At 56.0% G+C, this 23,517-nt stretch overlaps 9 protein-coding genes across 9 annotated transcripts; 2 read left to right on the top strand and 7 right to left on the bottom strand.

Annotated features, from left to right (window-relative positions):
* Positions 1–9: 9 nt before the first annotated feature.
* Positions 10–1,379, bottom strand: BGZ61DRAFT_452263 (integral membrane protein S linking to the trans Golgi network-domain-containing protein). The gene is made up of 2 exons (XM_046245937.1): positions 779–1,379; positions 10–664 (listed from the first exon to the last, which is right to left on the bottom strand). The coding sequence occupies exons 1-2, from the start codon at positions 1,027–1,029 to the stop codon at positions 268–270; spliced, it is 648 nt and encodes a 215-aa protein (XP_046104292.1). The 5' UTR covers positions 1,030–1,379; the 3' UTR covers positions 10–267.
* Positions 1,380–1,579: 200 nt separating this feature from the next.
* Positions 1,580–2,406, top strand: BGZ61DRAFT_33394 (cytochrome oxidase c subunit VIb-domain-containing protein). Its single transcript, XM_046238985.1, has one exon. It carries the CDS (start codon positions 1,825–1,827, stop codon positions 2,227–2,229), a length of 405 nt encoding a protein of 134 aa, XP_046104291.1. The 5' UTR covers positions 1,580–1,824; the 3' UTR covers positions 2,230–2,406.
* Positions 2,407–2,795: 389 nt separating this feature from the next.
* BGZ61DRAFT_33387 (uncharacterized protein) lies at positions 2,796–5,975 on the bottom strand. The gene is made up of 3 exons (XM_046238984.1): positions 4,760–5,975; positions 3,744–4,713; positions 2,796–3,695 (listed from the first exon to the last, which is right to left on the bottom strand). The coding sequence occupies exons 1-3, from the start codon at positions 5,866–5,868 to the stop codon at positions 2,988–2,990; spliced, it is 2,787 nt and encodes a 928-aa protein (XP_046104290.1). The 5' UTR covers positions 5,869–5,975; the 3' UTR covers positions 2,796–2,987.
* Positions 5,976–7,078: 1,103 nt separating this feature from the next.
* BGZ61DRAFT_452260 (uncharacterized protein) lies at positions 7,079–7,905 on the top strand. The gene has a single exon (XM_046245936.1). The coding sequence runs from the start codon at positions 7,350–7,352 to the stop codon at positions 7,668–7,670; it is 321 nt and encodes a 106-aa protein (XP_046104289.1). The 5' UTR covers positions 7,079–7,349; the 3' UTR covers positions 7,671–7,905.
* Positions 7,906–10,788: 2,883 nt separating this feature from the next.
* On the bottom strand, positions 10,789–12,454 carry BGZ61DRAFT_352368 (ATP-dependent RNA helicase DHH1; the record flags this gene model as incomplete). Its single annotated transcript, XM_046240425.1, has 3 exons — positions 10,789–12,204; positions 12,281–12,359; positions 12,411–12,454. 3 exons carry the CDS (start codon positions 12,452–12,454, stop codon positions 10,789–10,791), a joined length of 1,539 nt encoding a protein of 512 aa, XP_046104288.1.
* Positions 12,455–13,334: 880 nt separating this feature from the next.
* BGZ61DRAFT_478238 (acyl-CoA dehydrogenase/oxidase) lies at positions 13,335–15,147 on the bottom strand (the record flags this gene model as incomplete). The annotated part of the gene is made up of 4 exons (XM_046248996.1): positions 13,335–13,828; positions 13,877–14,615; positions 14,681–14,967; positions 15,033–15,147. 4 exons carry the CDS (start codon positions 15,145–15,147, stop codon positions 13,335–13,337), a joined length of 1,635 nt encoding a protein of 544 aa, XP_046104287.1.
* Positions 15,148–16,259: 1,112 nt separating this feature from the next.
* BGZ61DRAFT_494107 (PIN domain-like protein) lies at positions 16,260–17,548 on the bottom strand (the record flags this gene model as incomplete). Its single annotated transcript, XM_046250739.1, has 3 exons — positions 16,260–16,781; positions 16,830–17,396; positions 17,450–17,548. The coding sequence occupies 3 exons, from the start codon at positions 17,546–17,548 to the stop codon at positions 16,260–16,262; spliced, it is 1,188 nt and encodes a 395-aa protein (XP_046104286.1).
* Positions 17,549–18,735: 1,187 nt separating this feature from the next.
* On the bottom strand, positions 18,736–20,923 carry BGZ61DRAFT_352440 (uncharacterized protein; the record flags this gene model as incomplete). The annotated part of the gene is made up of 2 exons (XM_046240434.1): positions 18,736–20,812; positions 20,868–20,923. The coding sequence occupies 2 exons, from the start codon at positions 20,921–20,923 to the stop codon at positions 18,736–18,738; spliced, it is 2,133 nt and encodes a 710-aa protein (XP_046104285.1).
* Positions 20,924–22,475: 1,552 nt separating this feature from the next.
* On the bottom strand, positions 22,476–23,404 carry BGZ61DRAFT_532699 (uncharacterized protein; the record flags this gene model as incomplete). The annotated part of the gene is made up of 2 exons (XM_046253901.1): positions 22,476–22,490; positions 22,541–23,404. 2 exons carry the CDS (start codon positions 23,402–23,404, stop codon positions 22,476–22,478), a joined length of 879 nt encoding a protein of 292 aa, XP_046104284.1.
* Between the last annotated feature and the right edge of the window lie 113 nt (positions 23,405–23,517).

Raw genomic sequence — 23,517 nt, 5'->3', positions numbered from 1 at the left:
ACCAGTTGGGTCTCAAGATGCTCTTTTTTGTTACAATGAAGACTGATTCGAATCCTCCTTTCACGCTATAATGATGACATGTATTCTATTACAACAAGTGCTGCCTTTCCCGTGCCCTCTAAATCCCTTACTTGGCAGGCCGTAGCTCGCGAGGGGGTAAAGATGGGCCAGTACAAGACACAGCGCCCAAACGCCCGGCAATGCACGCTATTCCAACGCGTGGGAAGCCCCAATATTCTATCCTTTGACAAATGAAGCCGTAACCATTCACCTCGTGGGCTCCATCTGAGCCATCTCGTACTCTCCGGCGCCGTCCCGGCCCCTCCCCCTGCCACGGCCCCGGGAGAAGCCCATTTCCTCATCGCCCTCGACGTCGTCGTTGCCGGCGCCCTCGCCACCGTCCGGCTGGGTCGCGGCCGTGGGCGTGGCGCCGAGGATGCGGCGGCCGCCGAAGAAGACGGGCTGCAACTCGCGGTACTGGCAGCCCCAGATGCCGAGGCCGGCGGAGAGGGCGGCCGAGGCCAGCATGGTGGCCCACCACATGGCGTGGCGCGGGATGCGGCCGGTGTACAAGGACGTGATGACGAGGTGCAGGAAGTGGATGGTGATGGCGAAGTCGGGGACGAGCTTGCTGCGGGAGATGAGGACGACGAGAGCGACGGCCCTGGAGGGTGTTAGTGACTGTAGAGCGCAGTGTAAGTTGATCCTCGTCGAACAAGCTGCACTTGCGCTTTCATCCGAAGCATTCCAGCCCAGAAACTCCAGCATGGCAACTTACATGCACAACCCTCCATCCAACATCCACACAAACGCCGTCATCCAGCCGGCCGTGGTATCGCCGCGCACCGCCTCCCAGCCAAACACCAGGCGGAAGCTGAACCCGGAGCCGGCCACCAGCGCGGTGAACAGGAACAGCACCAGCGACGCGGCGTAGTACAGCGCCTGCAGCGCGGCGATCTGGCCGGCGATCTTGAGCGGCGGCAGCTCCGTCAGGGCGCCGGCCCGCGGGGGTCTGCGACGACGCGCCATTCAGTCGTGTGTGTGTGTGTGTGCGAGGCGGAAGAGCGGCGGGCGAGGATATCGGTTTTGGCTGAGGCGAGGCGTGTTATCGGGCGGGCATTTCTCGTCGTCGTAGTTTCGGATCTGGGAGTTGCGCCTCGACGGGGGGTTTGGTGGTGGAGGGCACGCGGACGCCCAGCACGTGAGGCGGTTCGACCTGGCGAAGCCTCTTGTGCGTATCCGGACTGGGAATTGGGTGCGGAGCGAAGAAACGAAAACACGATCTGCGTGTGGTGAATGCACGATGCGCAAGGGAACAAAAAAGGGAGGTTGGAAGATGACGGAAGTTGGAATGACGAGCGAAGGGAAGTCAAGTCAAGTCAAGGGTCTCGGCCTCACAGGGCGCGCGCCGTAAAGGAGGACACCTTGAAGCCCGGGGGCACCAGCCACACCCGAAAGCGGCGAAAAAAGGGCATCAGCCACTAACTACGTAGAACCCGCGGTGGCTTGCGCTTGTACTCCGCGCATCGCACTCACCGCCCGGCGATTCTGCCGCCGGCTGCTTCTTTTCTCCTGCATCCGTCATCATAGCTGCAGCTGGCGAGCGACCCCGAGCCCGCAGCATCCGCCGTCCTCCGAGCAGCTTCCACGGGGAATTGTGCTCCCATCCGATCCATTCTCCGTTGATACCGGCGTCGATTCTCCTCCCGCGGCATTCCAGACGAGCTCACAAGCTTGCGCCGCCTCCAATTGACACCCGCCGTCGAAAAACCACACCACACCACCGAACCCCACCTCACGAAGCTTCACCCGCCGACCCTCACAATGTGGCCATTCTCCTCCGACACGCGCGGCGACGCCATCCGCTCCGGTAACGCCATCCCCAACCGCCAAGAGCGCACCGTGTGCTGGGCCGCGCGCGACGCCTACTTCAACTGCCTGGACGCCAACAACATCATCGACGCCAACAAGGACGCCGGCGCCGCCAAGAAGGCCTGCCCCGAGGCCTCGGCTGATTTCGAGCGTGACTGCGCCGCGGCTTGGGTCAAGTACTTCAAGCAATGGCGCGTCGCCGACATCAACAAGCGCAGGCGTCTCGACGAGCTGCGAGCTCAGGGCGCGCAGGAGATGACCGTCACCTCGACCTTTGCCCCCGAGGGTGGTGCTGCCGAAAAGGGCAAAAGCAAGGACGAGATCCAAGATCTGCTGGAGAGGAAGAAGGGGAGGTAAACCAAAAAAAGGTCACGACGAACCATGATATGAACAACATGGCACTCCCGCTGTTGTATCTCGAACAAGTGTATTTATATATGTGTACATCACCACCCTTATTAGCTCACGCAACCACCGCTCATGTCTGTACGACTACCAAAAGCACATCTCGACCTGACGAGAAAAAGACAACTCTGTATCCTACCGTATCTATCCCTACTACCTAACCCGCCCAATCCCAACTAAGTGTAACCCGATAAAATAAGAGACGAGAGGCGCGAAAGAGCCGAGAGAACGACTCGAGGGTTCCAATCGGAGAGAAGCGCACAGTAGAAAAAAAGTAGAGTAAAAACAAACTGTAAGCATGCTCGATGCAGCGGTGGTATCATCCATGTCTTCTTTTTTTTTTAACCAAAACAGCCATTATCTGCACATTCTCTGCCCCCCTCTCGTGCGTCCTTTGCACCACGCGATATAGTTTCGCACTGTTGCGCTCGCCTGCTTCCTCCCTGCCAGACATAAGAAAAAAATGATGAGGCTGTTTTCGTAGACGTAGTATGTCAAAAATAAGTGGAATGGAAGAATGAAGGTCGGAAGGAAAAGAAACCGTCCTGGAAACAAAAAGAGGTACCGCCTATGTCTCGCCTTTCTAATGCATCGTTTTGGTTGCTGATGTTCCATGTCTCGTGCAGCTTATTGCGCTTGCTTGTTGTCCTTAATCATGAATAGTCCCTTGAACGCTTCTTCGGTAGGCAACTAGAAACGACTGTGGCGACCTATGCGACCATCCGTATTCCACTGTTGTTTGTCTGTCCCTTGGGAGGGAGCGGTGGCAGCTCCTTGTCCAAGCTCTCGCGGCTCATCTTGGTCCGTAGCATGTGACCGTGATCTCCGCCGTTGCTGTTGTTGGTGCCGGCGTAACCACTATCTTGGCTCTCGGGTTTGAGGTGCTCCGGCTTGGGTGGTGTCGGTGGTGGAGCACGAGTCGGCGGGAGAGACTTGTTATAATCCTTGGGCGGCGTCTCAGGCCGTGTCTCGCCGGCTTCTTCCACTACAGGGAGAATGGGTTCGCGCTGCATCGAGTCCCGCGTGTCCCTGGCAGCAGTCGTCAAGGTTCTATCGGGGATGTGCTTCTCTGCCATGGGATCCGACTCTGCTTCCCTCATTGCCCTCTCAACCACATCTTGGCCTTCCGACGTCCGCGCTCCGGGGGGCGCAGGGGGGAGATGAGTTGGCATGGGTGGGATAACTTGCGACCTGCGCCGTGAGTTCCAGCTGGACACGCGCTGGTTCGAGCCCTGGGCGTCTATCATCTCCTGATCCCTTCGCTGAGCTTCTCGATGGGCTTCCTCTGTCGACATGGTGACACCCTCGATGAAGTGGTAGAATCGGTCTCCGTACTGCTCCGGGGGGAGAGCAGAGATTTGTGTCTTGTCGCTTGACAAGCCCTTCCAGAAGTTCTCAATCTTCTTGATGACTCCGTACTGCGCAATGATTAGTCTTGGTCAACTGGGATTGATAGTGAAACTTACATGAGTCAGGCAGTCAATGACACCGAGGTAATAAATCTCGTCTGCTGGGTTGTTGTCCTCGTGGGTAGCCCTAAAGCCCCCGTCATCCTGGTTGAAGACGAATCCAGGACGGTTATGACCATCTTCCAACTCATCCGGCATCTTGTTCATAGACTGGCCGATAGGTACAGGCCGTTCCTGTCGGATCATTTGTCTCAGCTCCCTGGCCTTGCGAGCATTCTCCAGCTTCGAAGGCGTTCGGAGCAGAACGGACTGGGGATCATCATCGGGCGACTTTTCCCCACCTGGGTTGAACACTTGGAGCGTCTTGTCACGGAGGTTCTCTTCGTTCCCACGCGAGACGTCATGGATGCCAACCAAGAGGGAGTAGTCCATGATGTGGAGCTTCTTGAGCAGAACCACATCCCGTTGCAGCTGCTCGAGGAACATTCGCTTCTTCTGGATACCAAGCTCCAGGTTCCGCTGCCGCCTCATCCAGTTCAGATCCTTCAGTGTCGCTCGCGGGTTCTTCTCCAGATCCTCCTCCCGATAGTCTCGACCAATAGTCGAGCCCTTGAGGTCGAAGGTGGTGTGGATATCGCGGTGTGGCGGGAACAGGTTGTTCATGACGACAAAGTGAATCTTCTTGCCATAAGGCATCTTGACGCGGTGCAGGCCGTAGAACTGCGAAAGGAGCGTGTTGGGGTTTGCCTCGACGTGCGAGTAGTAGTCCTTGAGGATCTTGCGCAGGAACTTGTGCTCGGCGTGGTGAATCGTCTTGATGATGTACTTGTAGTCTCGGGAGAAGTAAAAGAAGCTACCGCTCTTGCCGGGCGAGCCAAGCTCCGAGAGGATATATTTGCCCGTCAGGGACATGAGGTAATCGGCAGGGTCAAGACGGAACAGCGTTCGTAGACGACGGAAAACCCAAGGGGCATAATCCTTGAACTTGAAGTCGTACTTGGCTGAGGGAATCATTTCGTTACCGGCACTGTTGATGTTAGTATTGTGATCGTCGAAAGTAGGACCAAACTTACATATCAAACGTCGACTTTTGCTTAGTTTCAAAGTCGGCATCGGTCAAATCCCGGTCGAGTTTGGCGTTTGTCCTCGACACTGACACTCGGATACCCGTCAACATGTTGTAGGCTGTGACCCAGTTGGCGTGGCTCTCATCAACCATGGTACCCACGAGGACTCGGTCGGTATCCTCCTCTTCCTTGCGCTTGCGTTTGCTGGCCCTCTTCTGTCGGTACGCCTCCGCCCAGCGAATGGCATCTTCATCTGGCACAATCTCATCCCGGGGCCCATCCGACTGCATCGACCTGGTAGGTCTTCGACCAAGACTCAGAGACGCGCGTCGTGTTGACGGGCCGGCATTGGTAGGGGAGAATCGGCCACTGGCCTGGGCTGTATCTAAATCTTTGGAGGGACGACCTGGCGCTAGCTTCGGTACTTCGAGAGTGTGTCTCTGCTTGAGCGGTGGAGGTGTTGGCTGAAGATGTCCCGACAAAGTGGCTGTGTTGCCGGTGTAGATGGGCGGAGAGGATAATCGGTGACCAGAGGCATAGGCGCGAGGTTGTGTAGGATCGGCTGTCGCAGGCGCCGTTGGCGTGGTCGTATAGGTGCCATCGAAACTCCTGCTTGGGACCTTCTCCGCGAACTCAGATTGAGGGCCCATCGGGAGAGGTTTCGAGGTATCGTAGTTCTGGGTCGAAGGCATGGTTGAATATGAACCATTGGCGTCGTTCGGCAGACGGGGAAGGGTACGATCGACGAGGGACGTCATTCCGTTGGGGTTGGGAAGAGGCTTTTGTCGGTAGGCGAGGTCATCCTGGCGGGACTGTGTTGTGGAAGCGGAGACGGACTGGCCATTGGAGAGGGAGCTCATGCTCGTGGGCCGCGTGCCGTTGCCATTCATAGGCGTCGGGGTAGATTCGGAGACGTCCGAGGCGTGAGTGGACGAGATGGAGCTCTCGTCGAAGCTCTCATTGATGGTGTCGGAGCGGCTATGGCGGATGGAGCCCGCGTTCACCCTCTCCTTGGTGGTCGCGAGGCCGAACTGGTTGTTCGGGTCAAGGTTGAGGATGTCGGGGTTGGTCGAGAAGAGATTCGAGTTGTCGTCGTCGGCGAGGAACGAGGGCATCTCGAGGAGAGAGGGACTCGCTGGAGGCCGGGACCAGCGAGTGGCGAGACGAGTAGATGCTACTGGGTGAAGCGATGCTGTAGGGGCCTGTTCTGATGTCGTCTTCGGTGAGGGGATGGTGAAGAGGGAGGACTGGGGATTACGTCGTCGGAACGCTCTCTTGTCTGTGGTGTTGTTTCCGTAGGCCTCTCAGACCATGCCTCTGTTGAGCAAGAATGGCAAAGCAGGAGGGAAATTGGCGAGGGCCTTGCTTGGCTGGCGCACCAGGGATTCTTAGCGGGTCGACCAATGGGCGGAGCTGGGCAAGACGGGACGGTCGCGTAGGAGGCTGGAGAGGGGGGGCCGACCAGGCGGAAATCGGGGGCGGCGAGGGGAATTGCCGAGACCAGAAACGAAAACGTGCGGGATATGGAGAGGAACAGGAGAGAGGCGCGATCCGGTGGTGTAGGCGACGGCGACGGAGAGGAACTGCGGCGGTGATGGATGAAGATGATGCGTGGTTGAATGGCGTACGAGTGCAGTTCGAGCGAGGTGAGGTGAGGGAGGTGAGGCTGGGAGAAATCCGGGAAAAGTGACGGGGCGCCCTCGTGGAACCGCTGGAGCGCGGTACGTACCTAAAAATTGGGAACCCTCTCTCGCCGCTGGAAATGAGGCGTTCGGGGGTTGCGCGAACGTGGCAGCGAGCGGTATCGACGGAAGGGCCGCCTTTTTTCAGGGGAGAGAGAAGACCTCCGGGGGCTTGCTTACAGCGGCCTTCCAGGGCATGTCGTAGGGATCGCAGGGGAAACGGTTCACAGTTACAGGGGCTGGTGGCAGACCGCTCTCAGTGGACTCACAGGGGGCCCAGCGGAGGAAGAATCCGAGGGGGGGGGGGGGGGGTTTCCATTGCGTGGCAGGCATGACCCCATCCCTCCTCGGCACGCCGGTGGTCTGGCTTGGCCCAGGCTTGGCCCAGGCTTGGCCGCGGCCTTGGGAGGACTGTGTAGACCAGCCGCTAAGAGCCCCTAGAAGGAGCGCTATCAGCCACTGCACGTTTTAGCGGCCTGGGGGAAAAAAAGGCGCCCCGGGAGAGTGTCTTCCCCCCCTCCGTCAATCAATCCCACCACGCACCGGCGCTGGGCTGGGTACGAGCCCGGCCTAGCGCGACAACAACCCCCCCCGGTTGTGCATCTGACTTACGGGCGTGCAAGACGACGAGAGGGGGCATAGGCTTGATTTGGGGACAATAACAACCCCAACTGGGAGGCCGTACTGCGTGCTTCGTGCCTGATGGGCGGGTGCGAAGCCACTGCATCAATAGCGACCAGCCCCGGGCTGACGGCTGACTACTACCGCCCGCCATCCCGGCAGCGTGGCTTCAGGTACAGCCGCCGCAGAAACGGGATCTACCAAAAGCAAGCCCGAGTCGCAGCGCCAGGCAAGAGATGATGAATGACGATGTTGCGGATACGGATTGCTGATGCTAATGAAGATGGATCGGGATGGATCCCCCGCCGACCAGGGTATCGTCTGTATCTGGTCCAACCGTCCATTCCAGGACCTCGTTCCACATCCAGAGGCAATGCCAAGTGAGTTACGGATTCCACTGCCAAGTAGGGAAGGGTACCGAGTTCTTCAAGTTACTTATCTCTTCTCTGGTCGTTTACGGAGTGCTCATCGGGCCTCACTTTGCATGCAAAAAGAAAGCCCTCGTTCAGCCGCAAAGCCCTATTGTCATCAGCTTCATCAGCCCTCATCAGCCCTCGTCAGCCCCGACCTCACCCGTCCAAGCAATGCGCAGCCCATTACACACTACTATGTAGGACAGACAGTCATCGTAAACATTGCCTCCTCGTCCTCTGGGTCAATCCCACTCATCCCCACCGTTGCCATCGCCCATTTCGCGTTCCACCCGCTGACGCATCCAATCACCACCGAAGCCCCCAGTCTATTTGCTGCTCAGCCACGGGGCACCGAACGGACTGACCCGCCAGGGGAGGGGACTCTAGTCGGGGCCTTGGCGACAGCCCTTTTCTGCAACAGAGAGACGCGTTCTGGCGGGTTTCCATGTGTTTTTTTCTTACTCCCTCGGGCTTCTGTATGCCCCCGAGAGACCATCATCCCTGGAGTTTGCATTTGCGTCCGACGTGACGTGCGTCCGCTACTGTGCGCCATGTACATCCTACCGTACGACTCTATGTGTGTATTCATATGTCAAGGTTTTGGCCCTGTTACTATTATTACCCGCTGCCGAAGCACCATCCAACGGGCTACATTATCCATGCAGCCCATCCATCATCCATCCCGCAAAGAGAAATCGAAGGGTGGAAAACCAGAAAGCCTTCTCCCGATCGCCCACACCCCTGCGTGCCCTGTTTTGCCCTGTCCAGCTGGCGATGCTGGAAACTGGATTCACGGCTCGGTGGGCCATTACGTCGTATTCCAGACACGGCATCTCTGACGTCCGCATCATTCTCTGCACGCACTGCGCTCCGTGCTACACTGCTACACTATTACCACTCCTGTGTGTCCTGTGTCCCAGATGAGTCCCGCTCATGTCTCGTCTCGTCGCAAAACAGAGCAAAACGGAAGCCGTTCGTTCCCTGGCCGCGCCCAGGAAAAACAGTCGATTACTTCATGTGGCCAGCGTATGGTAGCGCATTGGTCGACTCCTCGGCGGCTCCCTACTACGTAGTAACGGTCCCTTGCCGCCTCTCATCTCCCATCTCCCATCCAACATGGAAACCCAGCAATCACTGTCCGTCACGCCGGCCCCGGTCCCGGCCCCGGCCATGATCCCCGGGATAGGATAGGACTGTACGTGGTAGCATCGTTCGCCCTGGTATTTTGCGTTGCTGGCGTTGCTGGCTTGCTACACACGTTGAACGGGCTGCAATGCACATGCAGAGTTACCAGCGCCTCTCTCCACTGCCACACTCCCCAATCTCAGTCTAGCTGAACAAGCCCAGATTATCCCATGCTCCCCGCAGATCATCCTCCCTTTTCTTTTGCTTCCAGCTTCCCTACCCTCCAAAACGTGCGGGCTCCCGAATATACATGGCACCAACTCCACCCGGGACGCTGGAGCTTCCTCCGCCATGTCCACTGTCCACCCCCTTGGCGCTGCTTTTCCCATCTCCGCGCGCGCGCTCCCATGACGGCACGGATGGCTCGGGGGCTACGAGGAATGCGTGTGCACGGCGCCCAGGCTTGGCCCGGCTCGCCTGTTCCGTGACAGGTCTTTGTCAGATTGCCCTCAGATACACGTACTTCGTAGTAGAGTACTCACCTTCCCAAAACACCCCTACGTCGTATGCAATGGCTTGGCTCTGAAATCTCGAGACGTTCTGCAACACCCCCTGGATTCTGGGGATGGAATATACCGAACATTACGAAATATAATCCATAGCGCCTACATAGCGTTCTGTCCTTAATTACCATGTCATCCATCGACAGGGACAGCATGGTACGTACTGCACTGCATCCACTGCACCCACTACAGTGCGTTGCACAGCCTTCCAGCTCGGGACAGGACCCTTGATCATCATACTCTAACTAGATCCAGCACCAACCCCTGCCACCGCTGAGTCAAATCCACCTTTGCATGACTTCTTATTGCACCTGGATGGAAATACCGGTGTTAAACTGGTGGAATTCCGTTTCGTGTCTCTGTTATGGTCTTTTGGGGTGTGTATGGAGATCTGCATGTCGAGTTCGAGACTGTCTTGTTTGGTCTTGGTAATTTGTGGCTGCAGCCTCACTCCATGCACTTCTCACAAAAGGACCATGACCGAGCAACAGATGTCGATGCCGTCCTCTAAAGCAATGCTTCAGGTCACGATGAAAGAGAAACACCCATCACATCACGATGACTAAATGTTAAAAAAACTTGAGAGAGAATAGGGTGTCCCCATTGCTTTGCTCAGACAAAACCATCTACCTACCAGCTCCAGCCATCCCATGATGCAAGACGGCAATACCGCCTTGCCACAGGTCTACGCTGAGCCAGTTCGTAAGCTATCCAGTTCTATCTAGGTTCTCTCCCCAAAGGGATTTTTTCTGTGTTTTTCTCGTTTCGTCGTCTTTCCCTGTTGCTACCCACCGTAGCAACTCTGTCATGGCCTCGCCTCCAGCCTCCCGAAAGGTACACTGGCCGAGATGAGCTGATGTCGAGTCCTCAGCAAGAGCCAAAGAGATCCAGGTGGTATAGTGAGCGCCAATAATAAGCGGCGCTATCAAAAGGCCTTCCAACCCCCCAGTACGTCTAGCAGAACCCACGTCCGTCTCATGAGGTTCGTTCGTCTAACGTAGCTTTGTCGCCAAGGTATCATATCCCCACGCGTTCTCCCCAAGTAACCATTCGACCATGCCATCATCCAGAGACAATGCAAGCCCTCAAATGCAAACCGAGGGGCAACACCATCCTGCGAGAAAGGCCTGGAACGCCTCGGCCCATTCGCCCTTCAACGCCTCTTTCAACACACATGGCTATTCCCAGCCCCGAAGCGGACATGTCTGCCGTGGCTAACGCCCAAGGACTCTTATTCCTTGGAGCTTCCATTTCCGCCTTCTTTCGTCAATCCGTAGATGTCGTGTGAACCAGGCAAAAAAAAAAGAAATCAATGCCGATGGATGAGTACAGACCGGCGAATGATTTGTCTGCAAAATGCAATGAGAAAGCCGGCGGCGTTGTGGTCCGAGTTGTTGAATACCATCAAGTCCGCCTTGTGTGTGTGGAGATCCTCTGCCAGGACCTCGAGAATGTGGTGTAGTCGTCGTTGTCCATCAGCAATGAAATCCGGTTCGCCGTTCCGTCCATTCGCGTAGAATGTGCGAATAATGTACAATCCAACAGTGAAAAACAACCCAGTACAAAAATCATGTCGAAAAATCAACCCTCCCCCCCTTATCGCCACCAAACGCCATGCATGATGTTAGTTATTAGGTTTGAGGATCGCGAGGCGGGCCACGACCTCGCCCGCTGGTACCCTGACCACGGCCGCGGTATCCACGTCCTCGGCCACGTCCTCGTCCGCCTGAGAAGTGCGGGTTGCCGTTGTGCTGGCCATTCTGGCTCTGCCAGTTGCCCTGAGGCATTTGGGGTTGAGAGCCCTGCTGGAGGTACATCTGGGGCTGCTGCGGGGCCTGCCCGGCAGGCAGGTTGTTTCTTTGAAGGTTTGAGATGGGTCGGGGAATAGACTCGGGGTTATCGTAAACGTAGAGGCTCTTGTCGATGCTGGCGGGGATTGGTTGGATCTCGGTGCCCAGGTCCCGCTCGATGTTGTAGAGGTTGAAGCGATCCTCCCAGTTGATCAGGTTGATGGCCAGACCAAGATGGCCATAACGACCAGATCGACCAATACGATGCAGGTAGGTCTCGGCATTTTTGGGGAAATCAAAGTTGATGACAACGTTCACCGCCTGGATATCAATACCACGGGTGAGGAGATCAGAGCAGACAAGGTTACGGCAAACGCCGTTGCGGAAATCGTGGAAGACGCGGTTACGAGCCTGCTGCTGCATCTTGGCGTGACTGTAGAAGCAAGAGTAGCCGAGTTCGGTAATCTTTTTGGCGAGCAGCTCGACTCGGTTGGTCGAGTTGCAGAAAATGATGGACTGGTTGATTTGGAGCTTGGAAAAGAGAGTGTTTAAGCAGTGGACCTTTTGCTTTTCTTCAACAAAGGCGTAGTATTGGGTGATTCCCCGGAGGGTGAGCTCATCCATCAGGTTGATCTCGTAGGGGCTGACCATGTTTTTGTCGGAAAAGTCCTTGACGGACAGAGGGAAGGTGGCGGAGAAGAGCATGACCTGGCGGTCCTTGGGGTGGAACTGGAGAAGCTGCTCAATGACGGGGGTGAACTCGATGGAGAGGAGCTTGTCGGCCTCGTCCATGATGAACATTGGGCACTCGCTGAGGTCCGCAACGTTCTTTCCGGCCAAATCGAGAATTCTACCCGGGGTACCCACCACGATATGGACGGGATCCTGCAGACGGATAATGTCATCTCGGAGGCCAGTGCCACCAGTGGTGACCATGACGTTGATTCCAAGGTGCTTGCCGAGGGTCTTGCAGACTTGCGAGGTCTGCATGGCAAGCTCACGTGTGGGGACAAGGATGAGACATTGGATCTTGGACACCTTGGGATTGATGCGTTCCAAGGTGGGGATGACAAAGGCAGCCGTCTTGCCGGTGCCGTTCTTCGCTCGGGCGAGAATGTCTCGGCCGGTCAATGCGACGGGGATGGCCTCTTCTTGAATGGGTGAAGGCTTCTCGAATCCGGCCTCGAAGATGCCCATGAGCAGGTCGCGCTTCAGGGCAAAGTTCTCAAACTCCAGGCCCTTTGTGTTTGTGACATCCTAGAACGCGGGCAAACGGTGAGCAAAACGCGGCGCAGATGGGTGGGGGGCGCCGAAACGCAGGGCGACGACGAACCTCTGTTTGTTGTCGGTTGTCCTTGGCCGGGAGGTTGAGCGTCTTCTTCCAGTCGTCGGTCGAGGCGGGGGCGCCGTCACTGCTGGGGTTAGTCCAAGCTCACAAGGGCCGCGAGGACGGCGCAGCGGACCTGAGTTGGGTGGATTTCAGCTTGTCTGCTAGCTGATCCGCCATTGTATATGTGAAATCCGTCCGCAGGCCGGGGCGGCAAAGGTTGTGAGGGGAGTGTGCAAAACTGCGCGGTCAAAAGGGCCTCTCAAAGGGCGGGTGGCGAGCGGGTTGGCAGCTGGGAGTGAGGAGCTGCCGCGGGCGTTTCGTGGGGTGGAGAGGTGCACAGCGGCGAGAAGTCGAAGGCGGCGTGGGTAGCGGAGGTGAGGTCGGTCGTCGGAGAGGCGCGGGGCCTGTTGTTCGCGGAGGAAGATTGTGAGGTCGTGGTGTGTGGTGTGCGGGAGTTGTGTTGGAGTGGAGGGAGTAGAGCAGGCTCTAGTTTGCACTTTGGAGGTGACGATGTGTGCCTCGTTGCGGCGGAAGGCCCTGCATTTTGGTGGTCACGTGGTGCGCGGGGCTGCCGGGTTTTCTCCCAACCTCAGCTAGAAGTTCCTAGAATGGACAGCCTGATGTCAAGCTCTCGGGGTTTGGCTGGGGTTTATGGGTCCTCCACTTTGGGGCACGCGCTCCCTTGTGCTTGGGTGCGATTCGCGGGCCTTTTGGAAATTGCCCGCAATCGCCAGATGATTCCCTTAGTTCGAGTAGTTCGTGGGTGGAGAGATGGGGCACTGGCCATCCTTTTTCTTTGTCTTTGGCTCGTGCCCCGAAGCCTCGATGATCCCTGCACATCTTCCATCTCAATAGGTGAAGTTCCGCAAACAAAGGGCTAGGAGACAAGTGACACCTCGAATTTCACTAGTTTTGTGCGATAATGAATATGAATCCCTCATCTTTCGCCTCTAAGACCTGAATGGCGGTGCGGCAAAAGGCCAAACTCCAGAATCATAGTCCTACTTGAATGCTGTAATAATACAAGACTCCCTCTTTTCCATCTCATTCCCGCCCTCTACAGCTTCATCCCCATCGCCTTGGCAACCCTCAAGCTCTGTCGCATGCTGAGATCCAGCATAATCTCTTCGCTGCCTCCGGGGATGGCGTACGCCCTGACGTCTCGGTACAGCCTCTCGACCTTGCCGCCCTGGCCACCTCGAGAGTAACTCAGACCGCCAAAGATCTGGCTAGCCTCGCGGGCGCAGAACTCAAAGGTGAGGGTGGACTGGGCCTTGAGACTGGCGATGGGACCGCCCAACCGCAGCATGGCCTCGGTCTCGCCCATCTTCTCGCACTGGAAGATGAGGCTCTCGAGCCAGCTGTACGAGGCCTCGATCTGGCGGGCCATGTGCGCAAGTTTCATACGGATGACAGGATGCTCAATGAGCTTCTTGCCAAAGGTGCGACGCTTGTTGGCGTACTTGACCGACTCCTCGTAGCAGACTCGCGAGAAGCGGACGCACTGGATGATGATGCCCATGCGCTCGTGGTTGAAGTTGGTCATGATGACTGAATGTGTTAGTATGCGTTTATGTGTTAGGACTTTACTATGCTTACCTCGGAAACCCTGGTTCTGCTTGCCGAGGAGGTTCTCGACGGGGACCTTGACATCCTCAAAGGTGATGTAGGTGGTTCCGCTGGACCACACACCCTGGCAGTCCATGCGACGGGTGCTGACACCCTCACCCCTCTCAATGAGCAGCAGACTCACGCCGTTCATGCCGGGGCCGCCGGTACGCACAGCAGTGGTGAAATAGTCACTCCAGATACCGTTGGTGATCCACTTCTTCTCACCGTTGACGATGAAGTGCTTGCCATCCTCGCTCAGCTTGGCCTCGCAGGTCAGGTTAGCGACGTCACTGCCGGCGTCGGGCTCGGTGATGGCAAGGCAGATGCGCTTGTCGCCGCTCAAGATGCCCGGCAGGACGCGGTCCTTGAGGGCCTTGGTGCCGAATTTGATGACGGGTGGGCAGCCGATGCCGAAGCCTCCGATGACGTTCCATACGAAGCCGCCGGAGCCGGTGCGCGACAGCTCGTCCGTCAGGAGCAGCTCGTGGAAGAGATCCCACTTGTCGGGGGTCACAGACTTGACGCCGTTGGGGGCATACTCGGTAGGGTAGTGGACACCGAGCAGGCCGGCCAGGTAGCCGCGACGACCCATCTCCTTGTAGATCTCCTCGGGCACACGCTTGGCCTCGTCCCACTCGGTGACATTGGGCTCGATCTCGGCCTCTATCCACTCCCGAATCTCGGCGCGAAGGGCAGCATGAGTCTCGTTGAAGTAGGGGGAGTGGTACTGTAACGGAGCCCACGTTAGCAACTAGCACCTGGGAGGCTGGGACAGTTGGAGGGAAGACTTACGCTCTGGTACCAGCTGGGATCGGCAAAGGGAATCTGCTCGCCAAAGGCATCGAGAGGCTCCGACTCGTCGCTGCTCTCCTCCTTCTCAACGGCGGCGACGGCCTTGGGGGGCGCCTTGACGACGGGCGCAGGCTTGGGCTCTGCCTTGGGCTCGGGCTTGGGCTTGGTGTCGAGGGAGCCGACGAGGAGCTTGGACTGATACTTCTTCAGGATACCGTCGTTGTGGTACTTCCAGAACTGCTTGGAGGCGTCCTTGCCAGCGACGCGCTGGAGGATCTTCTTGCCGCCTGTGAGCCGCAATTGTTAGCAGGCTGGGTCTGTCGCAATCGCCTCGCGCTGTAAGGAGACATACCAGGGTGGTCATCCTGGAACTTTGTTACGTCGTAAACGTCGCCGTCGACAACGATGAACAGGTCGCCAGGCTTGTTATGCGACGCAACGTCGCCGGCAGTAAATACTTGCGACATGACTGGCGGGGAGGGGAGGTGTGATGTACAGTCGACAGGGAATCAGGAATCGGGAGACAAGAATCCAGGGTCACAATGTGGCTCTACGGGATGGATGAAGGAATAAATAAATGATTAGAAAAGCGTTTAAATCGACGAGAGCAGGAACAGTTTTTGATCCCCCAGATCGGCCCCAGACGGGCCCTTGCGTGTCCCTTAAATTCCGTCCCGTTCGGCAACGGCCAGCAATCACATGTTGGTCCCATGGGTCTCGAGGTCCGGCGTCCCCCACCAAGAGCAGCAGCAAAACAAGGGCCAGACTGCAGAAGTTACAAGGAGCCGAGCAAATCCTGGGGTGGTACCAGTGCCTGAGTCCGGGGGGGGTTCACGGGGGATTCACGGGGGATTCACGGGCATCCAAAGGCGGTCATGAGTCGTTGCAAGGTCGAGGCAGAGTCTCGATGCGGTCATTGCGGTCATCCCACGGTCATGTGCAGCTGACGCTCTCGTTTTTGTCCCTCGCTTCCCTCCGATGCGCCGCAGACATGTGAAAGAGATCTATCCCCAAACACTAACATCCCTCTGTTGATGTCATGGCTCTGCTTAGTTCTGACCCTGCGCTTCAGCCATGGACCCTCCGTCAACCCTGTGGAGAAGCCGAGGTCCATATCTTCCCCCGCCCAATCGCAGCCGCAGCATTGCCAAAGCGCCTCCAACCCCGAGGTTCACCGGCCGCCTGTTCCCCAGAGTCGGAAACACACCCCAGATCCGGCCTCTGGTTGGCATCGAGGAGATTGAGGAGAAATGGGACATACGATGCGTGATATCTACTCTTAACCCCTGCGAGTTCGATTGACGGGACCAAAGTCATCCATGTCGTGTAGCTGCGCTGTACTATCGACTTCGTTACCCTCATCCACCGTTTTGCACTTCACCATCTGGATTGCCTCCAGCGGCACTGAGCTACTGTATCAAGACACAAATCTTCCATCCCTCCTCGTAAAGAGGAAGCAATTTTGACCAAAAAATATTAGGCGAGACACGCGCCTCCCACACTCCAAAACGCCGTTCCAGGCCAGGAGCCTTTTTGTATCGCTCACATCCATCCCATGCGTTAGCCATCCGTGCATCCCCTACGCTCCTCCACGAGGCTTGGACTTGGCGGCCGCCTTGTCCTTCTTCTCCTGCTTAAGCTTCTTCTTCTTCTCTTCATTCTTCTCCTCCAGCTTTCGCTTATGCGCCGCCTTTTCCGAGTCTGTCTTGGGGATCGGCTTGAAGAATCCCTCTAGACGAGCCTGCTGCGAGCTCTTCATCGTCTTCTCCAGGCGCGCGCCTCCGCTGCGGACACGATCCTCTGAGAAGCCCTTCTCGGTGACGAGGAATTGCACTAGTCCATCCATATCGGGCTTCTCCCACTTGAAGTCGCACTGGGGGTCGTCCGCCTTGCGCACGTCGGGCTCAAAGAATAGGTCCCGCGCATCCTTGTAGGGCCAGTCCTCGGGTATCACGTATTTCTTCTTGGGATCTTTCTCCATTGCCTCAACAACCTTCTCCAGCGAACCATGGTCGCGGATCATCTTCAGGGCGGTGGTGGGGCCGACTTTGGGGATAGGGTCGAGATAATCGCAGCCAAGCAGGATACAGAGGTCGACAAACTAGACACGGTTAGGTTGGACAATGGTGGGGCATTCGCGTAGACATACCTGCTTCCTCTCCATACCGAGTCCCTCGAGGACCTTGTCCAGGTGGATTTCCTGGATGGGCTCCTTTCGCTGCTCGCTGAAGGTAAGGTGTCGCAACAGAATGGGTGAGTTGAAGCAAAGAGTATCCATATCCTCACTGGCTGCTGCATACACCTTGCCGGCATGCGCCAGCGCAGCACACTGCGCCTCAGCCTCGGTAGGCGCGATGATGTAGGGGATGCCCATCAGCTTGAGCAGGCGCTGACACTCGGCATTGTGCTCACGAGTGACACGGACAGTTCGTCGCGAAAACTTTTCGATATCCTCGGCAGTACCCGTCTCCTTGGCCTCCTCGAGACCCTCGGTGGCCTCCTGCTTGCGCTGGAATCGCTTGGCCAGCTCTCCCGACTTGAGTTTAGGGGGGGCGCCGTCGAAGACGTAGAGGGGCTTGATGCCGTTGTCGACCATACGTAGGGTTCGGTAGAACATGCCCATCAAGTGGGAGGTGGTTTCGCCGCTGTCGTTCATAAGCTGCTGGCCATCGGATCGGACAGCAATGAGGAAACTGTAGATGCTCATGGAAGCATCCTGCGAATGGTGTCAGCAAGCCGAGAATTGACGGGACAGTGCGTGAGCCTCACAATGGCGACTTTGCGGCCGAACTGGTTCTTGATTTCACCCTCCTTGATTGATTCGGGGGCCTCCTCTTTGATGATAGAAAAGAGCTGCTTGATACCCATCGTGGCGGACGTGCCTCTCCGAGGTCTTGATAGGGGCTGCGGTGTGAGGAAGGAGTAAGAAAGGTAGGAAACAAGGATCTGGATATGCCTTTGAAGCGCTCACTGCTGTCGGGAAATGTAAAAGGGAGGTTCTGGACAAAGTGCGAGTAGGGGAAGCTGGCAAACTTGACGCGTGGGGAGAAAGATGACGCGCCCTGTCGCGGTCACAGTGGCAGGGATCTTAATTGACCCCACACCGTGTTTGCCTGGTCAGCTGTCGCCAGCTGCACGCAGAGGTACCTATGCAGGTCCACAACACCACGATGCATTCGCATGTGCATTTAGGGCAAATGCCAGACGACGAGTAAATGGAAAGGTAAATATTAAAATCTTGTAGGATTTAATTCTAATATCTGCAGAAACTAGGAAACAATTCCACCAGCCATGGAGACTCTACACCTCCATATTCCGTCTTTGTTACAGGCCTGGACAGTACTCGAGGTTCTTGGGGAGGAAGCGGAACCGTGAGAAAAATCACCCCATGACAGCCGAGGAGCAAGCCGGTCTACGTAAACGCTGCCAAGAACCCAAAGGCTGTGAGCTGAGGGATGGCAAGTCTACGATTGAAGTTCTGCTGCCCCTCGTATAGTGGTCCTAGGAGACCTGAAGTAGAAGAACGGGGCAAATTGCAAGATTCACATCCCTCCTCCACTACTTCAACTCAATAAAATGTCTCGACACTCACAACTCCCAGCTCAGTATCCCCATGTCCCCCGCCAACCTCGGGAACCATCTCTCGTCGTCCTCACCCGAAGGTTCAGAGGACTCCAGAGGGCCTCAGATAGCAGATAGCAGGACATGGCTCCAAAGCTGGGAGAGCAAATAGTTATTTGCAGAAAGAAGTAGGAATCTTTAAAAAAGATGTCTTCAAAAAGAATTCCTACCTCATTAAACGTGCCGAATTAATATACCGCTCGGAATACAGAGCAGTCAAGGATTGATCTCGCCTTGCGCTCCACCTTGCCGTGCGGAATGGTTGGTACAAAGGAACCAGTGCCGAACAAGAGTCACTGGGCATCACTGCAATCGTCGACTTCACATGATCATGAACCGAAAGTATGCCTTACATGGCCCTAAATCCTGGCGTGGTTGGGTATCGTACACCTCGTCTCCCAGCGTCTATCATCTTCACATCCATCCAAGTCAGTTCACTGCTTGTCAAACAGGAGCTTTCTCCCCCTGCCCTGCATGCTATCCAGAGTCTTGTCAATCTCCATAATATCGAGCATTTCAACCTCCACATCTCTTGTTGTAAAGTCCTCAGTCAGATCTGCCGCGGCGCTCAGGGTATCCGTAAAATCGAATCCCACCTGTGGCCGAGACGACTGAGGCAGGTTGTCTTGTGACTTTGTCAAATCCCCAGTGCTCTCATCCTGTCCAAACAGGGACGGCTTTCGGAGAGTTCCGGGCTTGATAGTGCTGAGGTTGAAGGAGATTCTTGTCGACTTGTCCTGCTTGCCGTGGACGATGATGGCGTCTGACTTGTCTCCCTTGGAAAAGAGTCTTCGCTTTCGGGTGCTGACAACCCCGCCAATCTTTCTACCTGGACCATCCTCTCCCTCTCGCACAATGACGATCCTCGTTTCACCAAGGATCAAGACATCTGCGGGGAGGCCTCCATCCAGGCTAGCGCCGTTCCCATGTTTCAAGGCGTCCACAGCGAGTCCAACGCCACAACAACGTTCACCAAGTAGACCAGTAGACAAATCAAGGAGCTTGATCATCCTCGTCGGCTGAGCGCTGCTGAACAGATCGACGCCAGTACCGGCGCCTTTGCGGAGCTGGGACTCCCAGAACCGTGAAACACCAGGGATGATGCAAACATGGTCTAAGCCGCCCACCCAGAGCGCCAAGCTCTCTTCCTGAACGGCATTGCCGTTGGTTGGTAGGGGTGTGACTGTTACTCCGCCCCGGATGGTAGCCAGGCGATCGAGGGTCATGGCGGAGCTGAGGGAGGCCGTAGCTTGGCGACGAGTGTGAGGCGTCATGGGTGCAAAGTCCCCGTTGCTGTTCTCCTTGCTCTGAGTCGTAACGCTTCGCAACGAGCTAGTTCCCTCGACAAAGCCAGACACGCTAAACGCCGTCAGTGCAGCACCTCGAACGCCAGGCTTGAGCTTATTCGAGAGGGCAGCACCAGACGAATCAGGGCTGACACCGTCAATGTCCCAGATTCCCCAGGTGCCGTCAGCAAGTAGCACAAACACGGCACGGCCATGGGCTATCCATGCGGCATCCAGGATTGGTTTTCTCGTCGACGATGGTCGAGCAAAAGGCTGGTAGAGGGTGAGAAGCCAGGAGCCCTGTACAGGGAAGGGGCCAGTGGCATCAGGGTCCGGGGGTAGTGATGGGAGCGCAAAGTCGTAGATTCGCACGCCTTGTAGGGAAGATACAACAAGCAGCTGTGTTGTATGTGTGGAGTTGAAGGAAATAGTCGTGAGAGGGCTTGGCAAATACTCCGTCTGGAAAGGCTCGACGGCGTTCACCGGTGTGTCCTTGGGGTCCAGAGGAACATCCCATAGTCGGAGAGTTCCTGAAGCCTCACGAGAGTGAGAGGCAACGACAGCTCGTGATTTTGTACCTGGCCGCTCTGACGCCTTTGGCATGACCAAGTTGATAGCGATACCCTCGCTGTGCTTGGCCTGGCCACCTAGCAGGATGAGCGACTCGCCCCAAGCTCCAGATCCAGCCTTGCCGGCCAGTAGATCGTTTCCAAGCTCTGGCCTCTCCTTGCTTTCTGGCGATGGGGGTGTCAAGGGCAGTGTGATGAGGTAGACATCGTTGGTGACGCACGACACGGCAAAGACCATCCTCTCCGTCAGGATCTTGGCTCCTCCCCAGGCTGCATCCTCTGCGGGCGTTGGAGTCATGGGCATCACTGCCACCTTGAGCACCGCAGTACCAAGCGCCAGATCCAGCGTCTGCACAATCTCGGGGTATGGGCCTTCTTCAATCTCGTCCTCGAACTGGGGTTTGTCCTCAAACTTGACTGAAGTTTTGGCCTTGGCCGGCGGCTCCTCGTCGTCCGAGTCGATGATCATCACCGAATCATCGATAGATCCATTCTGTTTCTCCTTCGGGGGTGCTTTCTTGGCTGGCTTGAGTCGCTTTCCTCCTCGCCACACCAGAGTGACACCGTTCTCGTGGCCGTATATTAAGATGGTCGCACCTTGAGGGGACTGGACGGGGTAGGTCTGTACATCGTTTACGCGCCGTGAGAGGTTGTATCTGCGATCATGAGCATTCTATTCACTACCGGCGAGAGCCGTAGGCGATGACATACGTAAATTGTGTGTTTTGCGCCGTGCGCCGGATCCGGGGAGCTGTGAGAGAGCTCATGGCGAAGGAAGCGCGGGCGAATAGCCCTGCGCGATGTAGCTTCCAAGAGTTTCAAACGCAAGAGTGAAATATCGCAATGCGTGATAGAGCTTAGGATTCCAGCTCAGTGGGTGTGTGGTGTGGAGGAAAGGCGCTGGGTATGGTGTTTCGCTTTGTTGTAGTTTGTTGGCCCGCAACTTTTCAGACGCGACAGCTCCACGCTTGAGCTTCCTTGATTTCAAATCACGTGACCTTCAGGCAACGCTCCAACATAAAGCAACGTCAATACGTCAAGGTACGCATAGCTTATGCTTAAAATATTCATTCCAGTATATTGACTGTTTAGTATTTTAACATACATAGACCTGACCTAATATATACCAAATTTCCTGGCCATAAGCGTCTGAAACTGTCTCCATCAATGGTATCCATTCGTGACGACGAGACATGACGAGTCCCTTGACGACCGTCGTATGCAAAGACAATCGAAATATCAGATGACGAAGTGTCAAATATTATAGATGATTGCTGTGGAGAATTTATCAGTGGTAGTCAGCCAGTTCGGTCCCCTGAAGGAAGTCACTTCCAAGACGATGCCTAGACCTAAGACTGCCAACACGGGGACCCATCGTGAATTATATCATCCTCGAGGAAGTAGTTAAACAGAAATAGACAATATCCCTTGGTGATGTCAGCCACATCAAGTTCCTGTCTGGACGACGTACAAGCCCACCAATGCGAAACGAACACAGCCAGCAAACACCTCAACGATGGTGTATTCACCACAGTGACCAATATCAAATTTCAAGTGCCGGTATTCGATTACTATATGCAATCCCTACATACGGTTGGCACCTTGCCACCTCCTCGGCGACCGTGATCCGAAAGAGAAATGAAGAGTCAAGTAAAGAGTAAATAAAGCGACCAGAGGATGTCCCACACTCCATCCCCGCCAGCCCATCCCTATCCACTTATCTGCCAACGGGCTGGCTCTCCTCCTGTGTCCTTTGATGTCTATTTGAGACTCGCTCATTTTGCACCTGCCCATATCCCAAGAGGGCCTAAATCGCCCTCCACTTCAAAGACCATTCCCTCTCGCCCACCAGGCGAGGGAATTTTTGTACACAGGAGACCTAAGACTCCCAGTCGTTAAAAACAGACGCGCCAATAACACGTAGATGTGCGTCTGTGAGACGCGTCGCCTCCAACCGGCTTCCGTAAGAAGTGGAGTGCCATGGAGGTGAAGGACATTCGAGCCACATTCGTAGCATCGTTCCCACCTTCTCCGGTCGCTAGAATCAAGGCTTATTGTTGAAATGTGACAAAGGTAAGGAGTGGACGGCGTAGGGGTGACCGACGAGTTGTCGAGGATGCTGATCAAATCCAGTCGTTATTTCCGCGGAGGCAAAAGAAAAATCTAACCCTACGCCCATATAAAAAGAGTCGAACGCCGCCAGGTCGTCGGGGGAGTCGATCGACCAACAGACATGAGCTGTCATCCCAAAAACGCCGTGAATGCCGATGATTGGAAATTGTTGTGGTTGTTTCAAGGCAAAAGAGTTGCGGTGTACGCTCATGCGTTGGTGACCTATTCATTTGAGTTAGCGGTGTATTTGGCATAGGGAATTAGGAACATACCCTGAGAATCCTCCGGGAGTAGTCTTGGTCATCAGCAATGCTGCCGTCACTGAGTCTTCGGTGGGCCATGACGGGGTCCAGGCGAGAGTCAGTCATGGAAATGCTACCACTGCTGCCAGGGGGCTTGGAGCCGTTGATGAAGGCGTTGACAGCAGCGTTGCGGCGGTGCTCCTCCTCAATCTCGGCGTTCCGACGGCGGCGAACAAAGAAGACGGCTACACCAATAATACCGGCGACAGCAATGACGCCAACGACAGAACCTGCAGCGATGGCAGCGGTATTAGTGCTCTTCTTTTTATCTCCATCGGAACTGCTGCCAGTTGAACTCGCGGCAGCAGGTTCGGACGTTGCAACAGCGGTCTCCGCGGCAGTAGATTTCGTTGATTCTTTAGTGGAAGAGGCAGCGGCGGTTGTTGATGATGAGCTCTCTGGCTCCATGTCCTCCGCAGCGACCTCGACTCCGGTGTTGAAGACGGAGAAGACGCCATTCTTAAGACTACCGCAGGCTTCGGGGTCGTAGCCAGGGCAGGGATAATCACACTTGCTGTCGTCGGTCACATCGTCCAGAGGAGGATAAACCATGCCACAGTAGCAGGCTGCGGCGTGAAGTCCCATCACGTAATATCCCTTGCCAGTGCAGTACTTCCCGCAACTACCTGAGGACACGAACTTGACACCCGCGGCCTGAGTCAGGTTGCCTCCGGACTTGTAGCAGCCATGAGATGTTAGTTGGCCGACAATGGGAGTTGTCGAAGGCGTCTGGCTCGGGGCAGAGTCGGTTCCGCTGGTTTTGCTGGCAGCGTAGACTCCGAGGAGCTGGGTGGTGGCCACGAGGGCGAGTGAGAAAAGTGACGTGGGCTTCATGTTGATGTGTGGTGACAGTAGCGAGAGTGGAAAGGGAAGAAACTTGGTTGGAGGTGTTGAAACAGGTCAACTCGATCCGAGGCTTTGTTGTCCTGTGTCCTGGTGTTTGGAAT

The sequence above is a fragment of the Ilyonectria robusta genome (genome assembly GCF_021365365.1).
Source record: "Ilyonectria robusta strain PMI_751 chromosome Unknown BGZ61scaffold_10, whole genome shotgun sequence".
In the NCBI taxonomy this organism is placed as follows: Eukaryota; Fungi; Ascomycota; class Sordariomycetes; order Hypocreales; family Nectriaceae; genus Ilyonectria; species Ilyonectria robusta.
Note: the sequence above shows the minus strand (reverse complement) of the source record. Positions and strands in the feature narration are given on the sequence as shown.